Genomic DNA, 21,232 nt, shown 5'->3' with positions numbered 1-21,232 from the left:
ATTATTCTAAATTATTTTTATTATTATTTGTCCGAGTCTGTTATATAGGAAGCTATATTTTTACGGGAAATTGAAATTTATGAATTTTTTTGTGCGAGAATTATGGATTCGTTGTTTCTTCCTTCTTTTTTTTTGTCGTTGTTTCTTCCTTATATTTTTACCACTTACGAACAAAAAGAAAAGAGAACATCGCATCGACAAAGGAAAAGGGAAAGTAAATCTGTTTTTTCACTGTTTTTGTCTCAACTTTCACCATCTCACATGTCAATAAAGCCTCGCATTTACTTCTCTTTCCGTCATTCCATATTTACTAATATACCATTAACACAGTAAAAACGAAAGAAATGAAATAAATTCAAAAGTAAATGACTTGTTTAGCATCTTTTGCCCTCTCTTTAACTAACTGCTTTTTGTCTAATATTTTAGACAACACCCACAATTGTCTATAAGCCATATGATAATATGGCATAACGATTAACACATCAATCAAACTAATTTCACATAAACTATAAAGTATGTTTTTGTGTGTGTATCTATTTCAAGTTATTGTCCCTTAACCCCCAAAAAGATGATGCAAAACAAAAGGAAGAAGAAGAAGTCTATTTTTCTTCTTCATAAGCTTTTGATGTTCCAAAGTTTCATTAGTCATCATCACTACATGACCAAACATAGCTGCTACCACTCTTACCAAAGTACAAAGCTAAAAATATACTAGTATTTACAATAAACATAATTATTATGCGAGAAAAAGATCCACGATTGTCTCATTTATCGTAAGAGGATGAATCACTTACCGATCTTGGTAACACCGACGGATCTTTATCTGAAAGAAAAAAAATTAAAATAATCATATAATTAATGAAATTCAGAAGAAGAAAATGTAAATGGAGATACCTCGAGAGGAATTGAAAGATCTTTTGCAGTGTAAAATAGCGCTTTGAATGCTATCTTGCTGCTGCAGAAGCGAGTCGTCACGTCTCCTTGACTCAGACGGCGTCGTAACAGTCGCCGCCGGCGGAGTCGTCGTCGTCGAGGAAGAGGATCTGCTTTTACCGAGGTGCTTCCTCACTACTTTAAAACCCGCCGGAATGTTGATGTTTATGTTTCCCGGCTTATGAGCCTTCTTCACCGGAGACCCCGCTTTCTCCGCCGCGGGTATACTCGCCGGAGCGGAGGAGTCCAAGCTTAACGGGCCGGAGTGCTTCAACTTCTCGCCGTAACGACGCGAAACTCTGACGTAAAGAGGCTTCACTTTCTTCAGATACTTTTGCATCATCACGAACCGGTTCTCTTCCGAAACGACGGGCTCGCTGCCGTTTTGCCTCTTCGTGGTGGACGGAGAAGAGGACGACGATGAGGAGTTTCTTGAGCTGTTATCTCTCGTGAAGAGAGAGACTATTGGCACTTCTTCCGGTTTTAAACTCACCGTAACGGTACTTTTCAGTTGAGACTCCGGCGACTGAGACGGTGGTTGCGACGGAGGAGGTGGAGGAGGAGTTTGCTTGTCTAAGTCTCCAGATTTCGCCTGGAGTAGCTTCGACTTCTTCATGCCGAGCATGAACACACGAAGCTTAGTAGCTGATTTCAAAATAGACGCCGATAACTGCGCCGCCGGAGCTTTGACGGAGCACGTCTGCTCTGTTCCCGTAGACGGTGGTTCAACCTCCTCCACGATCTGTCCCTTTAAGTAAACGTCGCCGGAAGGAGAGACTATAAGGTCTTGATCTTCTCCGCCGGAACACGACGAGAGCGTGAACTTGTACTCACAACCACCCTCGGTACAGTCGGAATCTCCCTCTCCGCTTTTACCTCCTCCGACGTCGTCTTCGGAAACTTCATCTCCGTGTTCTTCGCTTTCTTCTTCTTCTTCAACAGGAAGAGCGAACTTGAGATCAAAGAAGGGTCCTTCGTCGTCTCCGGCATCTTCTTCCTCGGTTTCCGTGACAGAGACGGAGGTGACAATGGTGGTGGGTTCGCCGGAGTAACAGCAAGAAGAGTCGGAGGACTGAGGAGGGAGGAAGCTAAGGCCGGAGGAAACACCACCGCCACCATTGTTCTTCCAGTAGTTGAGGAGACTGAAAGCTTCCATGGTAGGGAAAGCCAGAATCGTCAGCCTTTCAAAACGCTGCGTTTTTTTAAAGCTTTGTAAGGTTTTTTCTCCTTTTACTTTCTTTCTGCTGCAAAAGTTTGAGAAGAAAAGAAGGGTTTACGGTGGGAGCTTGGAAGACAAGAGTGAAAGCTATAAATGCTAAAGTGGTAAATAATCACTAACATTAATAATTTATTTATTTTATCCTTCTTTTTCTATGAAACCATTAAATTTATTTAGTATTCGATATTTTTGTTTTAATTGCATTGCTTTTTTTTAACGACAGCTTTTAATTGCATTGCTATTTGACAAATTTATGAAATAACTATAACCAAAAACAATGTTTTTTTTATTACAAGAAAAGTTGAACACTTATGCATTGCTAATTAACGCTCCAAGGTTTTACTGTTTTAAATAATAAGATCTGTGCGGATGTTTGTTTTCAGTTTTGGTGCTTATTTTCAGTTTTATATACGTAAATATTTATTTTATATTATTAGTTGTATACAGTTTTCAAAAGTTAATTATATATTTAAATGTTTATATAATTATTTCAGATACAATATTTTTTTTATTTTATTGTTTATATGTTGTAGTTAATAAATTGTTTAAAACTGTTGTATATATTTATAGCCTTTTCATTATATATTTATTTTATTGTTTTTATATTTAGTTATTAAAAAATTAATATATGTATGAAAAATATATTTGAAAATTATTTTATATTTAATTCATGTTAAATTATGATCCATTTTTTAAAGCTGAATTTTCGTTTAGCAGTATTTTTTGCTTTTATTCATTTTAGATAATATATTGTTATATATAGAAAAATCTTAATTTTATACATATATTTTATATTTTGCTAATGTTAAATCGTTTTTATCGTATATTTTTAACATGAATATTTTATATTTATGAATTTATGAATTTATAAATTTATCAATTTAATATAAAATTATCATTTTTAGTTCAATATAATAATTTTATTTTGACATGATTAATTATTATTATAAAATAAATAAAAAAGACAATTTTGTTTTTCATTTTATAAACAATAATTGATTATATATTAATGCAAAATAATATTTATTGTTAATTACAAAATTGGTGAAATATTTACATAAACTTTTTGAAAATTAAAATATTGTTAAAATATTTATCAACAAAATTTTTAGAATAATTTTTAAATATATATATATATATATATATAATGAAAAGATATCATGATTAAAGTAGTTACCAATATTTTATGTTAATTTTTATACATGTATTATATAGTTTCTTAATGTTTATCCATCTTATCAACGTATTATATTTTTGAAGAAAAATATTTACAATTATGAAAATAATTTATATATAGATTTTTTAATTTAAGATAATTTGACTATATTTATCTTAATATTATAATTTTATTTTAATATGATTGATTATAATTATGTAATAGATAAAAATAGGATAGAGTTTTTATTCTTAATTTATAAATATATTAATGTATAATAATATTTCAAAACTAATTACGAAATTAGTGAAAATATTTACATATAATTTTTGAAAATTAAGATCTTGTTAAAGTTTTTTCAAAATGATCTGCTAGATTTTTGAAAATATATATTTTTATATTTAAAATAAAAATATATAAAAAAATATTATGATTAAAGGAGTTCAAATTTTTTATGTGTTATTAGTTTTGATAAAATACATTTAATAAAAATTAAAAGATGGTCCTAATTAAAGATATACACATTAAAAAAATCATGACTTTTATTTTAATAGAATAGATTAGTTAATTTTATGTTAAATACTATACTATGGTTATTTTATTCACAACATGCTTCTTTTTTTTTTTGAAACATCACAACATGTTTATTATAACATGATGCTTGTAGGAAGAACTGGATATTTTTCAAAAAAAAAACATGATGCTTGTAAATTTTTGAGAGTTGAGCATTAGAATATAAGAAAACAAAGACTTCGGATGTTGTTTTTCGTTTCTAAATTAATTTTAATAAAAACGAATGTCACTTTCGCATAAATAAAAAGAAGAATAACATGTTTTACATTTTTCTGAAAAAAATGTTTTATAGTGTAAAATTATCTTTGTATTTCACTTTTTCACAAAGAAGCAGAGCCGATAGAGATGATGAATAAGAGAAAAAACGTGGTCAAGATTTGCGTTGTGAAGCGAGTGAGTTGTTAAGCGTAGGGAGCAGGTCAGTCACGTGACTTTCAGACTGGGACAGTCAGACCAAAAGGTCAGATATCATTAAAGTATGTATACGTACTCTTTTATTTTCTACTCCATCTGCATAGTACACATCCATAATAAACAATACAGTAATAACTTTGTTTTTTCACTGCTTCAAATAAAACAACTACTGCACGTTTATAGACAGAGCTAACGTAATTTGTGTCAACGAACTTACTGTAATTTACTAGGTGCTGAGATCCTGCGCAAGCGCGGAACTGGTTATTTTGGATATCGGTGGAGCAGTATGATTTACGGGATGTTGGTGTTATTTAAGATTTGTGCAAATTAAAGAATAAAATTTATCGGAAGTAAGACAACAAAATTAATCCTAGCTTTTGACGATTAACTCAAGTTAGAGACATCTCCCAAAAAGGAAGGAAAATTCAAAAAGTATAATTAAGGTAAAATATAGAGAATGTAAAAAATGCCTAAACATGAAATAGAGAATGTGGAACAACGGAAAGGGAAAGAGAAGAAGATGAAGAAGCTTACGTCAGGTATATGAAATTAAAAAGACAGATATTGTGACAGCGCAGCACCAATTTATTTGGGGGTCCATATCAAGTTATCAACTCTGTATATATCCGTTGTTTGAATTAATACTCAAAGTTTCAAACTACTTGCATTACAAAATTATTTTATTTTTTTAAAATACACATTGTTTGCTAGTACTTGTTAGGGAGCTCAAGGACCGTAGTAGCATATATTAAAGCTACACTAATCTTCATCGCTAAGATCACACATTGTCTACATCCTCAACGTTAGGATATTCCAAGTAACACTTCTCCTCGTCTTCCTCGTCACGGGTTCTATCTTCATCTTGTAAACTCCAAGTAACCATCTTTCAAAACGCATCACTCCACTTCTCTTCCCTCTTCAGGCTTAGCGGTGGTCTGTGACAAAATCCAGCCGTTGGATTGAAACATAGCTCTTATATTGGCTTTGTGGTTCATAAGAGTTTCAAGAATGGTGAAACTGGAAGCATCGTGGCGAGTGGCTCCCCGTCTAAGGAGATCTGCCCCCTGTATGAAATAGTTTAACAAAACATAAAGATTAAAATAGTTTAACAAAACATAAATGAAGGTTGACGTTTTTACATTATGAAAAGTAATTGTGGGTTTAAAATGTTTGGGCTCAAATTATATTGGGCTCTATGTCTAAAACATGATTTGAACTTAAAAACTGAAAATAAAAAAAACGGTAGGTTATCTTTATTTTTTTTTCTCCGTCGTCGGGACAGCATCACCTGTGGGATCCCTGGCATGATTAGAGCTTAACTTTGTGAGATTGGGGGAGCGATAATAGTGTGATGTGTTATTGAAGAGGAGTTTACTTACATCAGTTAGGCTTCGTCCGCATCATTCCATTGTCGTTGGTCCTCGGGTGCTTCGTCGTCGTCGGAATCTGCAAAGGAAAAGGTTTTAATTTGTTAAGTAAGATGTTTTTTATTTCTTTTAGATTCGGTTGCTAAAAACATAATTCATTTAGTTTTCCTGTTTTGTTTGGAGATTGCATGGATGAAACCGTAGATCACAGAATCCTGTAAGAAAAACAGAAAAAAATCACTAGTTGTTCATAAAAAAACCCATAGACAAAACCAAAACAAAAAGATGAAGACACGTTTCATATATGAACTAAGAATAAGCAAAGCAGAGTTAAAGTGATAAAAAATAAGTTAGAAACAATCATCACCAGTTCATCAAGGAGGAGAATGGTGATGTCCATAAACTCTCCATTCTTGTTAATGTTCCTGAAATCCTAGAATCGGATGAGCCGACCAACAATGGACTGAGTGGACCTTCCAAGGCGGAGAGAGTTGAAGGTGGAGTAGGGAACGACGGCTGAAGCGGCTGGAGCAGCTGGATAAGTCATTTTCGTGACGGATATGAGAAAGTAAAGCGATCGGAAAACTGAGAAAGAAAAGTTTGAGACAAGATGGAGCTTTTACCTCGAGGGATTCTATATATATGAGAGCTCTGAAGGCGTTAGAGGAGAAACTAAGCGTTTGGTAGGCGCAAAACGTGCGTAGAGCCTTAAAGATCGGCCATAATAGCTGATTGCCGAAAGGGGAATCACAAGCGACGAAAGAGATGGTGAAGATGGCGGCTTCCCTAATCTTCTTAGCTTTGTCCGTTTCACCACTTTGGACAGATACAAAACCTAATAAACAGAAAATCAATAAGCCCAAAGCCCATTTTTTTGTCGAAGTTCATTCATTATCCATCAATTAAAAAAAAAAGGTGGGGTCCACAATGTTATATTAGTTTCCTACCTTTATAATATATATTAGTTTCGACCATTAATGTACAAAGTATCCTTTAGTGCAATGGTATAGTTGTGGTTGCTTATATCTCAATAGCCCGGGTTCGAACTACACATTTGACATTTTTTTACGCTTTTAAAAAGTGGGACCCACAGACCGCTGACGTGTCACATCAGGAGGAGAGAAACTCTCCTATTATATAATTTTTTTGTCGAAGTCCATTCATTATTCATCAATTAAAAAAAAAGGTGGGGTCCACAATGTTATATTAGTTTCCTACCTTTATAATATATATTAGTTTCGACCATTAATGTACAAAGTATCCTTTAGTGTAATGGTATAGTTGTGGTTGCTTATATCTCAATAGCCCGGGTTCGAACAACACATTTGACATTTTTTCACGCTTTTAAAAAGTGGGACCCACAGACCGCTGACGTGTCACATCAGGAGGAGAGAAACTCTCCTATAATATAATAGATTAGCGATGACTGAGCTTGAAATCTTTGTCTTTTAAATTGTCCTGTAATTTTATTTTGTCTAAAGCTAAAGCTCTAAGCTCCATTTTTGCATGTATTATCATTTTATACTATTGTCCCCGTATCTAAAAATTTGTCACAAAAAAAAAAAATTATTTCAGTCATTTGAGATTCTCATATACACTTTATACTCGGTAAATTTTAAGGCACCGTTTAATTCTTATCGTGGTATCTTTATAGTTACTAAACACTATTTATTTTTATTTGAACCGTCTGTCTTTATTCGCTTACACTACATATTCTCCAGCCAGTTGAGTTTTCAGTTTTACGAGATTGTGTTACATATATGTATAGCTCTCTCTCTTTAATGTTATATCGACAAAAGCGATGGTGTTGCGTAAAACTATTTTTAAACGAAACTTATTCCGAACGAATCTGGATAATGTTTTATATGATTTGTAAATATGCACTATATGTGTAAAGTTTGTAGTTCCGAGACGTATTATTAACATAATCATTATTCGGCGAAAATATGATACAATCAGATTCATTAGATGTGGACCCTAAAGTCCCATTATCATTCTTCTTTAGTGGGCCTCAAGTTATCCTAGTAGTATGTAAATTCGAATGAATATCGTTACTTCTTTCTTTCTACTTCATTATTTCCAGTTCATTTAAAATGATTCATGGGATCAGTTCATTTTCATTAATACTTCATTAATATATTTTATGTTTCAACGATAAACAAATCGTTTCTAGTTGAAGTTTATTCAATGGTTCATTTAATAAGTTTATATGGAGTTTGGTTTTTCAACTAGTTAATGCGACGCACTCTTCGAAACAAAAAAATGTTTTTTTCCAACTAGTTTATATCGTTACTTTTTTTTTTTTTTTTTTTTTTTTTTTTAAATCGGCGCGTCCACCCAACGCGCCCCCAATTATCTCTCTCGAAACCTAATCTCCTCGATCCAAATCGTCGCTCTCCCCTAGCCTCTCCGGCGCCATCTGGTGCTGCGAGAGGGCCATACAATCTCCCGCTGTGTCCATCTCCACCTCTTCCCTTCGTTGTTCTCCGCTCGGTTTGCCGCTTTGCTTGGCGCCTCTGGATCTGTTGGTTTCCTCCACCGGATAGTCGGATTCAAAGTCGTCTTTGGTTCCTCTGGAGCTCCGGCGAGGCAAGAAGAGTCGGGGTTATCTTAGGGCTGGCCCTTGGGTCTCCTGTTAGTCGCCGTTTGTGCTCGAAGTTGGGTCAACTTTGAGATCCGATACAGCCGGAACACCAGACGCGTCGCTGCCGTCGTCGTTTCAGCCTCTACATCTCGCTCCAGTCGGCTTCTCTATCAAGTCTCTCCAAGGGTCTCCGTAGAGCTTCTCCTCTCTTTGAGTGAAAGATGGCTATGAGGTAAGCCATCGAGGACCTCTTTCTTTAGTTCGAAAGACAACAACCATGGTGGTCTCTGGTTCAAGTTTGGTAACTTCTTCTTGCTACCGATGTTGTTCACTGAGGTCTTGAGGACAACCCTAGTCACGATGTCACCTGCTTCAAGGAGTAGCCTTTTTCTACCATGAGCCGTCTGTTTTCAAGGAGTTTAATCGCTTCTTCTATTCGTCAATTCCATCCTCCTAAGCTCCGATTTCTAGATTCAGTGTGCCCTGAAGTTGATGTTGTACCCATTGTGTCGCGCAGCCGGATAGGGAGCCAAACAGACCGCCTGCGCTTGACCGCAACGTGTGCTTTATTGTAAATGGCGTCGAAGTCAGGTTTACACCTTAGCTAACACCGAGAAAGCTTGAGTTTTGTTGGCCAGTGTCCTCCTCCAGCGGAGCTCCGGGATGGGAGCCAGCTGTCACCGTCGATGCCTGCTGCGAGCCACCTCGGTGAGACCTGACTAAACACTTCTCATGGCTTTACTCTCGCAGTCTCAGGTTGCTCCTTTGATTTGAGAAGTGCTTGGGATGGGGAGATTAAACTGTTAGTCTTTAGTTCTGTTTTGGTATTATGTTCAAGCTTCCATTGTTTGGTTAGGACTGATCATAATCTCTTTGGGGTTTAGGAGTTTTTTTAAACTTTTTTGCACCTCTAAGCTTTCAGAATGGCTGAAAAGTAAATTAGGTTGCATTAACATGTAATCAAACCTTCATTGTTTTCAATGACATTTACGATTTAGCAAAAAAAAAAAAAAAAAATGTTTTTTTTTCCTTTCGCATTATCAAATTCAAAAGGACAACGCACTTTCAAAAGCAAGTCAAAGAAGCTACTCTCTTGTTGTTTTATAGGGCTTCCTGAAATTCAGCTTTAGTGGATTCCTCCAAGTATAAAGTAAGTTTTTTTATTGTGATTAATATACATAGTAATTTTGCAGAATTAGCCTATGAAGGAGTGTATAGAGAGCTGTGTCGAAAAACATATTTGGATCAATTATGAGTGAGATTGAAAAGTCCCATTCATGTACTAGAGGTATTATCGGATATAAACAGACAAAATAAACAATTTTTGTATATCTTTATTTTGGAAGCAACTCAGATTGGTAAATGAAATAAATTGGATCGAAATGAAAAAAAATTAGTACTTACTAATAATTTTAAGTTGTAAAACATTGTTATGTGGAACATCTCGGTATGTGTTTATGGTCTTATGTTGCTTAGAAACATGCAGAAAAAAAAAGAAATATACTCCCTCCGTTTTTTATATAAGTCGTTTTAGAGGAATTTTTATGTTTCAAATTATATGACGTCTTCGGTTTTCTATGTAAAATTTATTAACACTTAATGTTAAACCAATGATAATATACTATTTTATTATTGGTTGATTTGTGGTTAGGTAAATAATTAATGATGTTTTTGTTTAGAAAATATAAAAATTAATAATTTCTTAATCTATGTGCACAATTCTAAAATGACTTATATTAAAAAACGGAAGGAATACAAATTATGTGTTATTATTATAAATGGATATTTTAAAATAACTTACAGGCTTACAGCTATTACAAAAATAATTCAAAACAGTTCAATTCTATCAGCAAAAGAAAACTTCGGTGTATGTTTCAGTATATAACAGTATAACATTTATACGTGAGATCGTTAGACCAATCAACAATAAACATTTATAATTGAAATGACATTGGTTCAAATTTTGACACACCAAATTTGACAAAATCTTTTATTATTGGTCAAAGAAAAACGCTTCAATGCAGCTAGCTATTTCCGTCCACCTCAATGATTAAGCATATTACCTATTTTCTAATTAAATGATTATCCCAAATAATTTCAGATTCTTATACTATGAGGTGTATAAGATATGCTCTTTTTACCATGTTAATCACGAGAAGGATATTACTACCCTAGGAAAATCTGATTTTGTCGGGAAATTGTTTGGCATGCTACATCAATAGTACGCCCTGGAGATGATTTGGCTAGCGGCTAGCTACATACTTTTTTCCTTAAACTAATGTGTTTTATGTTATAGGAGAAATCATATAATACTATTGTTCTGGAAAATGTTAAATCGGTCCCAAAATGTATATTTAAATAATTTCATGTATTAATATTATTTATTATGGTATAAGAAAGGTGAGATTCAAAATAGGAATCTACAATTAATAGATAACATTATAATAAATTCTCCCACACAAAAAATGTCATTTTAAGATTTTTAGTTTTAGTTCAGAAAGAAAGAAACTTAATATATTTTCAATGTGATGTATTCTTTTAGTTTTTTCTTTTTTTATAACTTCATACTTATATTAATTAGAATGTGAAAGTACATAGTTTTCATGGAGAAGACGTAAAATTACTGTGGGTACATAATAGTGAAAACAATAATAGTTTTGTGTAGCCAACTTATCCCCCACTTTGTTTGATTCTCTTTTGATCTATTGGAATGGGACTTTCTGAAACTTGCGAACCCACTGCCTTATTTCTCGTATCCAGTTATATGCTGGAAAAGTTAATGATCTCTGATTGAGAATATACATAGCTCTCTTGCAATCCTTTCCATTATCAGTGTATGATGCTTTTAACTCCAACAATGTAGCCATTAGAATAGCTTGCAGTTGAGACTCTAACGGATTGGTTACCTTGCTTCCTACAGCTTGAACTGCTCCTATGTAGGCCCCTTGTGAATCCCGAACCACCCATCATGCTCTGGCCTCTGTTTGGTTGTTAATAAAAACTTATCCATGTTGCATCAATACAATACTAAAAGGGGAATAAGGGCTCCCCTCATGCTTCCACATCCTCAAAAATAATCAGCCAATAGGAAACCATCCTTGAGCCACGTCAGACACGCTGCGCTCTGCATTTGGGCCTCTCATCCTCACGGCCCGTTATCCTCACGGCCCGTTAATGTTTGGAATTTGAGACCCGGAGAGCACATGCTTCGGTGAAGCCTCCTGATTGATTTTCCGATCCCCTACTTCTTTTCTTCTTCGTTCTAACGATCCCACTTTCTCTTCATCTTCTCCGTTTCACAGATCTTTAACGCGGGCAATCAATTTCCCCCACTCCTCCGAGCTTTAAATCTCATTAATAGATCGTTATCGCTTTCTCCGTCCGCGATTCTATATAGAGCTCTTGATCGATGTGTTTTTTGGATCTAAAACTGTTCTATCCTCTCAACTGCTCATTGCGATGAAGGTATCCGACGTCTCCGACTCATTGAAGAGGAACGATGATGCGGCGAACACCTCCAATTCCGACAAGCCCGTCTCTCAAATAGGTGTCTCTTCCGGTGGCGACGGCTCAATGAAATCCACAGGTAGAGCGGCTGTATCGAAGAGTCCGATCAAATCCGTATCTAAAACTGACATCTCATCTGGCGTTGTAAATCCGGTGAGATCCAGAGGTGCAACGGCTGGATCGCAATGTCTGATCCAAACACACGGCAAAACCGGTGCTTCTTCCGGTCCCGTTATCGGCGGAAATGGAATGAACTGTCCAAGGACGAGCATATACAGATCAGTTTCAAGGGACTGAAGAGGCTTGTGTTGGAGGCTGTGACGTTTGGTTCGTTCCTATGGGATGTGGAGAGTCATGTAGATTCAAGGTATCACTTCGTACTGAACGGTATATATAAAGTTTTGACCTTTTGTGTGTGTTTTGTTGGTTTGTTGAATAAGCTTTGTGTGTTAACAGATAACAGAAAGTTTCGAGCTTTATGTGTTCTGTGAGTCTATTGCTTGATCAATCATTGTATGAGAAGCAGTTTTACTCTTTGTGTGTGGTTTGTTCAGTTATAGGTATTAGCTGTTTCCTTTTGCTTTATTCAGTTACACTTAGAGAACATGGTTGCAAATTTTCTTTTTGGTATGTCAGTTTTTTTAAAGTTTTAACCAGAAAGTAAACATTATTTCTGTGGAAACATTCTTAAGATGGCTTGAGATTGGTATATTATCTTGCTAAAAACGTGAAAGAGATGTGTGCAATAGTTTCCTGTTGATTACTTGATTGGGTATAAGTTTTGTGATTATTGGGTATCTCCTTTTTACCGGTTGCTGCAGGGAAGGAGCTTTGGCCAAGGGAGGAGAAGAGTGAACAAAAGAACCAGCTTGGCTCAGAAGGAAGATGTAATCAAGAGAACTGTTTGTCTCTGACATCGATCAACAGGTTAAAGAAAGGGGAATCTGTTGGTTTTAACCTTTCGTCATTGGGATGGATCCACCCAGTACAAACTACTCTGTCATGAAGAGAGCAATTGATGAAGATTGTAGAGGCGTCATCGCTAAAATGGTAAGATTTTCTCAGTTTTAGAGTAGTTGAATCTTTTTTGTGCATGTTGACTAAATGTAATTGGAATTGAGGTTACGTCATCACTCATATTGTATGCTAAAGAGCAGAATCAAAACAGCTGCTAGACAAGTTGTGCGCTTCTGGAGGACGTTTGCGGATGGATTAATGCTAAAGCCATTGTTCCAGTATGGGCCAAGAGCCTAAGATGACTTCTAACAGAGGTGTGTGGCTTGTGCCTGATTCTGGTAGTACATTTTTAGCCAATCAGTTCTGATCATTTAGTATTCTGCTTCAGGGACGGACATCTTCCTCGCAGGCAGCTCAGATCATGGTACGTTCATATATTCTGTTTTTTTTTTTTCAATTAAACAGGAGCCTTAGACATTAACTAATAACAATAGTTTCCTACAACAGGGGAGATCACATAGTTAAATAAAAACTCTGCTTTTTTTTTGCCAATTATCTCTAACAGTTTCTTCGTCTTTGGCTCTCTTAAAACACTGTTAAGTTATGGTTGTAGAGCTGTGAAGTTTAAGACAGCCGAGTCTATGTTTCCCAGTGCAGATCGAAGCTCTAAGGTAAGCTGTAATAAATAATTTTGATTTTGTTTACGTTTTACAATTTGTAACAAGTGCCTCTTTGATGACTTCTAACAAGCTGTTTTGAACTGTATTGAAGTAGGAGGAACAAGAGAATGATAGAAATAGATCTTTTATGGTTCAGAGCACAACAGATTTAGATTTAAGTATGTGGAGCTCATCAACAAATTGAACAAGTACAATTCCAAAGTTTAACATCTTGGGGGTAATGACGGATGGGAGTTATAGGTTGCTGAAACGAGAGCGCTGAAGAAGGATTTAACAAATAAGGTACAAGCTTCATTTTATAAACATTAACACACAGTCTTTGCATTGGCTGATGGAACAAGCTTTATTTTTCTTTGTGGTTACATGAATCTACTTGCTACTGCTTCGGGTTTGGTTTTGAACATGTTTATGAGATTGACCTTGACAAAGATCCACTAAAGAAGGTAAATTGTAGGTGTATTTTTTACTAAAATTAGAATCACTATATTAGTGTCTTGCTCTTCCTCTTATTCTCTGTTTTATGATTAGTAGGACGAACATAATATTTCTTGGAACAAAAATCATTGCTTTCTTTTTGCAGGACGGTTGTTCTTGAACGCCACGTCAGGGAGCAATATATTTTTCGACAAAGAGACTAACACAGGGGAGAACATTGATTGTGGGAACATCTTCAAGTGGTCTCACCTCCAAAAGGTGGACGTAAGTGGTAAGATCGTTGGAAATCAGCAACTGTGAGAACATCTTCAAGTGGGCTCACCTCCAAAAGGCTAGCAATTGCAACTACCAAGGTGACCAAGAAGGACGAGTGGCTTAAGTGAAGATGATGAATTACCTGAATGCAATACTTTTTGAATAATGCTTATGTATCGATGTTGTTTTCCTTCTTTTTTTAACTTTTGAGTACTCTAATGGATTTTGATATGGTTTTGAAACTCTCTATAAAATGCTTATTTATCAAATTTATCACATCTCATTAAATCAATAAGATTGGCTTCACATGCTAGCACATATTTTCATAACAAAATTAAAAATACTACATCTAAATAAGGATTAAAAACGATGTAATTCATATATGAGCTCTTCTGTGTCCAATGAACGTTCAATGTAGTAAAATGTGCGTCTAACATTTCAGGAGCATTAACAGATTTAACAATATATGTACATACATGTACGCTTTGGGCATGATAACACCCTCTCTATGTACGCACATTTCAAAAGTGTTGAAAATTTATAACATACTTAGAAAAAAAATGTATAACAGAGTTGTTGTTATGCTTTCGTAAATGATCATGCATTACTTTCAAATATTTGTTATGCTTTCGTAATGGTGGTGACCGAGTGGCATTTGTACTCTAAGCACAAGCTTAAGACATTTCCAATACATATTTGAAATATAGGTGGAGTAAATCAAAATATATGTAGAACAGGTTGAATAAAAAACTCAAAAAATAATATTCTAAGACCCTTAAAAATTACTTCTAAAGCCAAAGTAAAATTTAGTTTGTGTATCTTTAACAATTATTTTAGTTCATTATTTATTCGTTTTTCTCATTATGTAATACATAGCTTTTAATAATAAAAATAGCAAGTTTTTTTGAAACACCTAAAAAGGTAAGTTTTATTATTGAAAATTTAGTTAGACAAAACAATGAAAATAACTAAGTTCAATGTTAAAAAACTAAGTTCAATACGATTTACATTAGATATACGATTGAATATGATTCCAAGTGTTGATTAAATTAACTAAGTTCAATGTTAAAAAACTTCATAAAGCCACTTAGAAATATACATATTCATAATCAATTTTTAAGGATTAAGTGTATGTATTTTCTTGAGCCCTCATATAATATTTAAACTGAAATTATTCATATATACAATAAAAATTACCCCCTCCATAATATTTAAGAGGTATTGTATCTTACAATCTGTTCATGATAGATTCAGAATGTGGATAATATAAGGGCTACACGAGTATTTTTCCTGCAGCTTTTGAAACTGAAGGAATGGTGGAGAGAAACTATGATGCTGCTTCCAAACTAACTGGTGGACGTAGCTCTCGGGGGTCAATCATCTAGGGGTCATCTCATTTAGGGAGGGTAGGATCGGATTTAGAGTCAGAAGCAATGGTACTACTCTTAATTATTCCGAAGATCATGTAATATCACCTTCTCCCCACCAAGCGCATGCTTATGAAATCATGAATGTAAGCAGCAATATTAAATGGTGCGCCTCGAAAAATATTTTACCGGAAGAAGATTCCTTTTGTGTTGCTCTTTGTTCTATCAATCACAACGCACATGATAATCCTATCTGTATAAGTACATATGAGTCTTAATATTAGAAATTATGTGATGTAGCATAAATTTAATATTTTAAGAGAAAATTTATCTTTTTAGTTATTAATCTAGACGAGATTTAAAACAATGCAAACATATCTTTGAATAAGAAGCTAGGTGTTTTCCTGCACCAAGTGCAGTAGAAATTTAAAATATTTTTTAACAGACAAATATAAATTATATTTGAAAATAATTTTTTATTAATACTGTAAATTTTATTTTTTTATCAATATTTTGATATAAATTTTGTTTAATTAAACATAAAAATAACATAAAATAAAATAATTTTGTTTTTTTAAATTATATTTAAGAATATGCATGTATATATTTAGAATTAATAGAAAGGTTTTATCTATTTATTTTAATTAAATATATTAAATAAATTTGCAAAAAGGTTTGCATAATTATAAAATTTGTATATATATAAGAAACTAATGATTTTACGATTAAATTTTATAATTTTCTAAAAAAAATCTATATACATTTTTGTAATACAATTGTATAATTTAAAAATATATAATTAAATAATATTTCAAAATTTGTAATGCCTTATTCGAATATATTTATTTTAATGAGGATTTATGAGTTATTGCAATATTCTAAAAAAAATCCAAAAATATAAATCGACATTAAATGTAATATATGAATTGTTATCATATTTTAAAAAGTTTACGAAAAAATATAAATTCAACATTAAATGTAATTTTCCATGTCATATTAAGTTATAAATCATGTCATTAATTTTAGTAACCATGACATATTATTTTTGTGAAAATAATTGTAGAAAGACATATGGCAAAATCACTTCTCAAATAATGTATAGGGGATGATCATAAAAATTAAACTGTTGACAAAACCTAAAAAAAAACAAAACATTAATTAAAAGAATTAGGGATGGTAAGTATAAGCTAAGAAACAAAGTTCTAGATAAGGAGGCGCTATTTGTTCAAAAAAAAAAAGATAATGAGGCCCTCAAGTTAAAGTGGCTGATTGTAACCCCAACTAAGTTGAATTGAAAACTGTAAAAAGATGCTGTCAAAAAAAAATGTAAAAAGATGTTTTAATTGTGAATGAGACCATTTCTAATGTATTTTCTATTTTTAATCTACAGAATATTAGATGTCTATAACAGAAATGGAACTTACTCCAATGTATAATTATAAAATAGCAATTTCTATTTATAGAGTATAAAATATAGGATTTCTACCTATGTTTCTATTTATAGAAAAAAATAGTAATCTCTATTCTTTTAGATTAGAGTGAATGTATTTCTAAATGCTATTATAAAAGCAAACATAAGGGTGGTTAGAGATGTAGTCGGAGCTAAGACTCTATATTTTCTTTCGGAATAGTTTGAACTAAGAAAATATACTTATTTCTAAAATTAATAATATGCTTGATTAAATTGACTATGAATAAATTGTTAAGATTTTTTTCTTATAAAAAAATAACAAAACTGTTTGGATTTTGTAGGGCAAAACATACAAATAGCTCTTAGAGAATACTATTATTATGTTTTTGATATTTTTATTTTGAATTTTTTTGCTGCATGGAAAGAAACACAGTTGACATGATCTCAGGATTCTTTTAATGTACATTGCTCTTAGATTTCAGCTGCTATTCATTTCGCCACTGCTTTTAACACAAGAACAAATTTATATAGATTTTTTAGTAGCAAAGAATCAATAATCAATAGTTAAAATTTAAATATTCATATTGGTTAATATTAATATTAAAATAAAGTGAATTATATAGTAGTTTAACCATATTTTCATTTGAAAAAATAATAAACGAGAAAAGGAACAATTGAATTTTAAATAAGAATAATTAAAAAATATTCAACATGCGTACCAGGTTATGTGTATTTTCTGATATTGAAAAAAAAATGAATTTCAATAATTTCAAAATTGTTATTACCAAAACAATACAAAAAATATAAATTTTCTAATAGTTTATATAGTAGTATCAGTGAAAAAATATATTAAAAACACAAATTATAAATAATCTAAATTTAATTTGAATATACAGAAATCGCACTCTATAACCATACAAAAAAAAACTAAAATTTGCCAAGTAACCAAAATCTCATTCTCTCTCCTTTCTTCTCTTCCTATCTCTCTACAAATTTAATTTTATTTTTTTGTTTTGGTTATTTCACTAACTCACCCTTGAATATATAGAAAAATAACCCGGGCGTAGCCCGGGAAAATCTCTAGTTTAGCTTAATGTGCTGGTGGAACCTTCCAACTTTGCCTCATTCATATCTTATTATTACAGCTTTGATTTCTTTCTTCATAATGCATATCTATTTTCTTCCATTTAAAGCGCATCATCTTTGCAGCTAACAGTACATTCCTCCAATGCATTTGTTTATGTTAAAACATGAGCTTGTTTCGACTCTTTCAGATCCTTCATAGGATCCAATATGGTAGTTCTTGATAGTGGTTTAGTGAAACCGAAGATGAGAATAACAAACAAGCCTCCATTTTGTTATCTATGACTATGTTAGTTAACCCTAATGCTCTCCAAATCCGCTTAGCATATATACAGTTGAAAAAGATGTTCTTCTGTTTCTTCCTCCAAATAACACTTTTTACATATTCCATCTACAGTAATACATCGTCTTCTCAGATTATTCCCAGTTGATAGACTTCAGGACAAAAGCCTCAATGGAAATTGTTTTATTTTAGAATTTTTTTTTGTTCTCCACACTTTCTATTTCAAGCACGCATTTCCATGAGTAGGAATGATATAGTTATTATCTGGGAGATGTGTAGCTAACCAATACCCGACTTGACTGAGTATATACCACTATCATTACAATGCCATCACATTAAGTCTTGTTGAGCTTTTGAACTAACTTTTAGTTCCAAAATCAACTTCAAATCGTCTTTAACCACCGCTTCACATAACTTATCAACATCCCAACCACTCTTGGTATCATTTAGGAATGTGGGGACTTTTGTATCAAGGTTTATCTCTCCCAAAGCACACGAATGCCTTGGAGGATGCAACGGTAACCATTGATCTGTCCACATATTAGTCATCCGTCCATCACCAATGATGTATCTTATTCCCTTAACTATTAGATCCTTTCCATAAAGGATTGATTTCAATGCATAAGAAAACTTTTTTTTCCAGAATAGCCTTTAGTATATCACCATCAGAAAATTACCTTGCTCTAACACCCTGAACCATAAGACAGTTCGGATTTTGCATTATCCTCCCTCCACACCTGTTTTTCCAATAGAGCTTGATCGAAAACTTCTAAATCTTTGAAGTCAAATCCTCTTTCCTCTTTTGGTATACACATTCTTTTTTAAGCATAATAGTCCTTTGTTGCCTCCCGAACCCTATCAAAACGTAGCCAAATAGCATTCTTTTGCTACATTTTTAGTTTAATTAGTTGATTATTTACACCGTTTAACTTGCGTTAAAAAAATAAAAAAAATACGTGGTACTAGAAACTCATGTAACGGTATCTGGGCTTTACTTTTTGGGCCTATCTTAAAAATCCTCACAGGCCCAAATCGAATGGCTTACATATTGTTCTTTGACCCCTTCCCCTTGTACCTTATCCACGTCGAGACATTTAAACGATTCGCTAACGGAGACATCTAGGACTGGAAACTACAATTTAACGGTCGTTTGTCTACTTTTTTCAAATTAAATTATTTTAGAAAGTAAGCTACTGATTACCAACGTGGACCGTACCTGCCCGGAAAAACCAACGGCTGAGATTGAGTTATAAAATCGACGGTTGAGATTGAATCTGTATCAAACTCTCTTATTTAGAGGCGACTGAAGAGTCTTTATAATTTCATCTCCGTTTCTAAACTCATTCACGTCTGAACCAGAAAGAGTCTTTAGGGTTTTTGCGGAGGTTTCAAGGAAGTTAAGTTACAATGGCGGAAGAGCACAAACACGAGGAGTCGATCATGGAGAAGATAGCTGAGAAGATCCATGGTCATGATGGCTCTTCTTCTTCAGATTCAGATGACGAGAAGAAAGCGTCGTCTATCAAGACGAAGATCTTCCGCCTCTTCGGAAGAGAAAAGCCTGTCCACAAGGTCTTCGGTGGCGGAAAACGTACGGATCTCTATCTTTCTCCTGTTCTTCTACTGTTTGGTTTCTGTTTCCGCTTCGGTCTGAACTTTGAGGTATAGCGTTGTTAGCTGGTTTTTCTTGTCGGATCTGGAAACTATCTGTCCGAATGTGAAGTCGTTGTTGTATGCTTACTTAAGTTGACCGTTACTGTAGATTTGAGTTTGTTGTTAGATATGGTGTTTAGTAAACAATACGTATATAGAAGAATGATTTGGTTTGTTATATTTATTAATATCTTATATTATACACCTGAGAAGATCTGTTGATTTTTTTGTGGTTCACTGTTTTGATTCAGCTGCCGACATATTCCTATGGAGGAACAAGAAGGTATCAGGAGGAGTGTTGGGTGCTGCAACTCTCTCCTGGATCTTATTCGAGTTGCTTCAGTACAACCTCCTCACTCTCTTCGGCCACGTCTCGATTCTTGCTCTCGCAGTGTTGTTCTTGTGGTCTAGTGCTACTACCTTCATTCACAAGTAAGTTTCACAATGGCTGAGTGTTGAGATTGTATTGTATGTTCAATGATGTGTTAAAAGGGTGATTGTTTGCATTTTACAGGAAACCTCCTCATATCCCTGAAGTTCACATCCCCGAGGAAGTCGTTCTCCAGCTTGCTTCTGGACTAAGGATTGAAATCAATCGTGGTTTTACTATTCTTAGGAACATTGCATTAGGAAGAGATCTCAAGAAGTTTCTTATGGTAAATACCTTTTTTTGTTCAACATTAGATTGTTGGTTTCTTGTTTTTTTTAACATTGGTATACTAATCTTTTTTTTCAGGTTGTTGCTGGGTTGTGGGTTTTGTCTAAAGTTGGTAGCTCATGCAACTTCTTGACCTTGATCTATATCGGTAACAATCCATAACCTTATCACATAAAAACACTCTTGTTTGTGTTTGTGTTTGTTTCTGATATCTTATAATTCTTTTTTTTTTCCTCTCCTTTCAGCAACTGTTCTTCTCTTCACCATTCCTGTGCTCTATGAAAAGTATGAGGATAAAGTAGATCACTTTGGTGAAAAGGCAATGAAGGAGATCAAGAAGCAATACGCTGTGCTTGATGAGAAGGTTTTGAGCAAGGTGATGAGCAAAATCCCCAGAGGAGCCTTCAACAAGAAGGATTAGTGAGTGTGTAAGTTTCTCTCATCAGAGTCTTCCAGGTTGATATATAAATCTCGAAGCATTGTTTTTCTTACTTGTATTGGAAGCTGTGTTTGTTAATAAACCCTTTTAGTCTCTCAAATATCTGCTTTGTGGGTTTTATTCGGGGGTTTAACCAAATTTTATACAACCATATTAAATTTGAGCTTATATCATCGCCTCCTCTGTTATGGTAATTGATCTTTGAATTTGAATAATCCAAATTAGAGTTTTTGATGGCATAATGGAGTTCGTCCATCT

At 33.8% G+C, this 21,232-nt stretch overlaps 2 protein-coding genes and 3 long non-coding RNA genes across 10 annotated transcripts; 3 read left to right on the top strand and 2 right to left on the bottom strand.

The window, feature by feature from the left end:
- Window positions 1-589: 589 nt before the first annotated feature.
- LOC103838132 (probable membrane-associated kinase regulator 2) lies at window positions 590-2,700 on the bottom strand. The gene is made up of 2 exons (XM_009114553.3): window positions 895-2,700; window positions 590-823 (listed from the first exon to the last, which is right to left on the bottom strand). The coding sequence occupies exons 1-2, from the start codon at window positions 2,087-2,089 to the stop codon at window positions 765-767; spliced, it is 1,254 nt and encodes a 417-aa protein (XP_009112801.1). The 5' UTR covers window positions 2,090-2,700; the 3' UTR covers window positions 590-764.
- A 1,308-nt stretch (window positions 2,701-4,008) lies between these two features.
- On the top strand, window positions 4,009-9,246 carry LOC117128047. The gene is made up of 2 exons (XR_004451187.1): window positions 4,009-4,525; window positions 7,083-9,246. It is a non-coding gene; the product is annotated as an uncharacterized LOC117128047 (long non-coding RNA).
- Window positions 7,956-11,803, bottom strand: LOC117128049. Its single transcript, XR_004451189.1, has 2 exons — window positions 10,003-11,803; window positions 7,956-9,753 (listed from the first exon to the last, which is right to left on the bottom strand). It is a non-coding gene; the product is annotated as an uncharacterized LOC117128049 (long non-coding RNA).
- Window positions 11,804-11,865: 62 nt separating this feature from the next.
- On the top strand, window positions 11,866-14,373 carry LOC103838133. 6 transcript variants are annotated; one of them, XR_004451178.1, is made up of 6 exons: window positions 11,867-12,120; window positions 12,575-12,803; window positions 12,911-13,024; window positions 13,099-13,134; window positions 13,312-13,381; window positions 13,482-14,373. It is a non-coding gene; the product is annotated as an uncharacterized LOC103838133 (long non-coding RNA). The 6 variants fall into 6 exon arrangements; XR_627060.3 differs by having other exon boundaries at window positions 11,868-12,803; window positions 13,482-13,833; window positions 13,971-14,373; XR_004451180.1 differs by having other exon boundaries at window positions 11,866-12,803; window positions 13,324-13,381.
- A 5,164-nt stretch (window positions 14,374-19,537) lies between these two features.
- On the top strand, window positions 19,538-21,168 carry LOC103838135 (reticulon-like protein B3). The gene is made up of 5 exons (XM_009114554.3): window positions 19,538-19,815; window positions 20,129-20,309; window positions 20,392-20,533; window positions 20,614-20,683; window positions 20,781-21,168. The coding sequence occupies exons 1-5, from the start codon at window positions 19,632-19,634 to the stop codon at window positions 20,954-20,956; spliced, it is 753 nt and encodes a 250-aa protein (XP_009112802.2). The 5' UTR covers window positions 19,538-19,631; the 3' UTR covers window positions 20,957-21,168.
- The last annotated feature ends 64 nt before the right edge of the window (window positions 21,169-21,232 follow it).

This window comes from Brassica rapa, chromosome A09 (genome assembly GCF_000309985.2).
Source record: "Brassica rapa cultivar Chiifu-401-42 chromosome A09, CAAS_Brap_v3.01, whole genome shotgun sequence".
Taxonomy (NCBI): domain Eukaryota; kingdom Viridiplantae; phylum Streptophyta; class Magnoliopsida; order Brassicales; family Brassicaceae; genus Brassica; species Brassica rapa.
This window is presented reverse-complemented; position numbering and strand designations above follow the sequence as displayed.

What these genes read in the sequence shown, in the direction of transcription:
- LOC103838132 (XM_009114553.3), bottom strand. Translation starts at nt 2,089, where the DNA reads ATGGAAGCTTTCAGTCTCCTCAACTACTGGAAGAACAATGGTGGCGGT. An exon ending in ATCTTTCAATTCCTCTCGAG is followed by an intron (nt 824 to 894) that starts GTATCTCCATTT and finishes TTTTTCTTTCAG; the next exon opens with ATAAAGATCCGTCGGTGTTA.
- LOC103838135 (XM_009114554.3), top strand. Translation starts at nt 19,632, where the DNA reads ATGGCGGAAGAGCACAAACACGAGGAGTCGATCATGGAGAAGATAGCT. An exon ending in GCTACTACCTTCATTCACAA is followed by an intron (nt 20,310 to 20,391) that starts GTAAGTTTCACA and finishes TGCATTTTACAG; the next exon opens with GAAACCTCCTCATATCCCTG. An exon ending in ATCTCAAGAAGTTTCTTATG is followed by an intron (nt 20,534 to 20,613) that starts GTAAATACCTTT and finishes CTTTTTTTTCAG; the next exon opens with GTTGTTGCTGGGTTGTGGGT.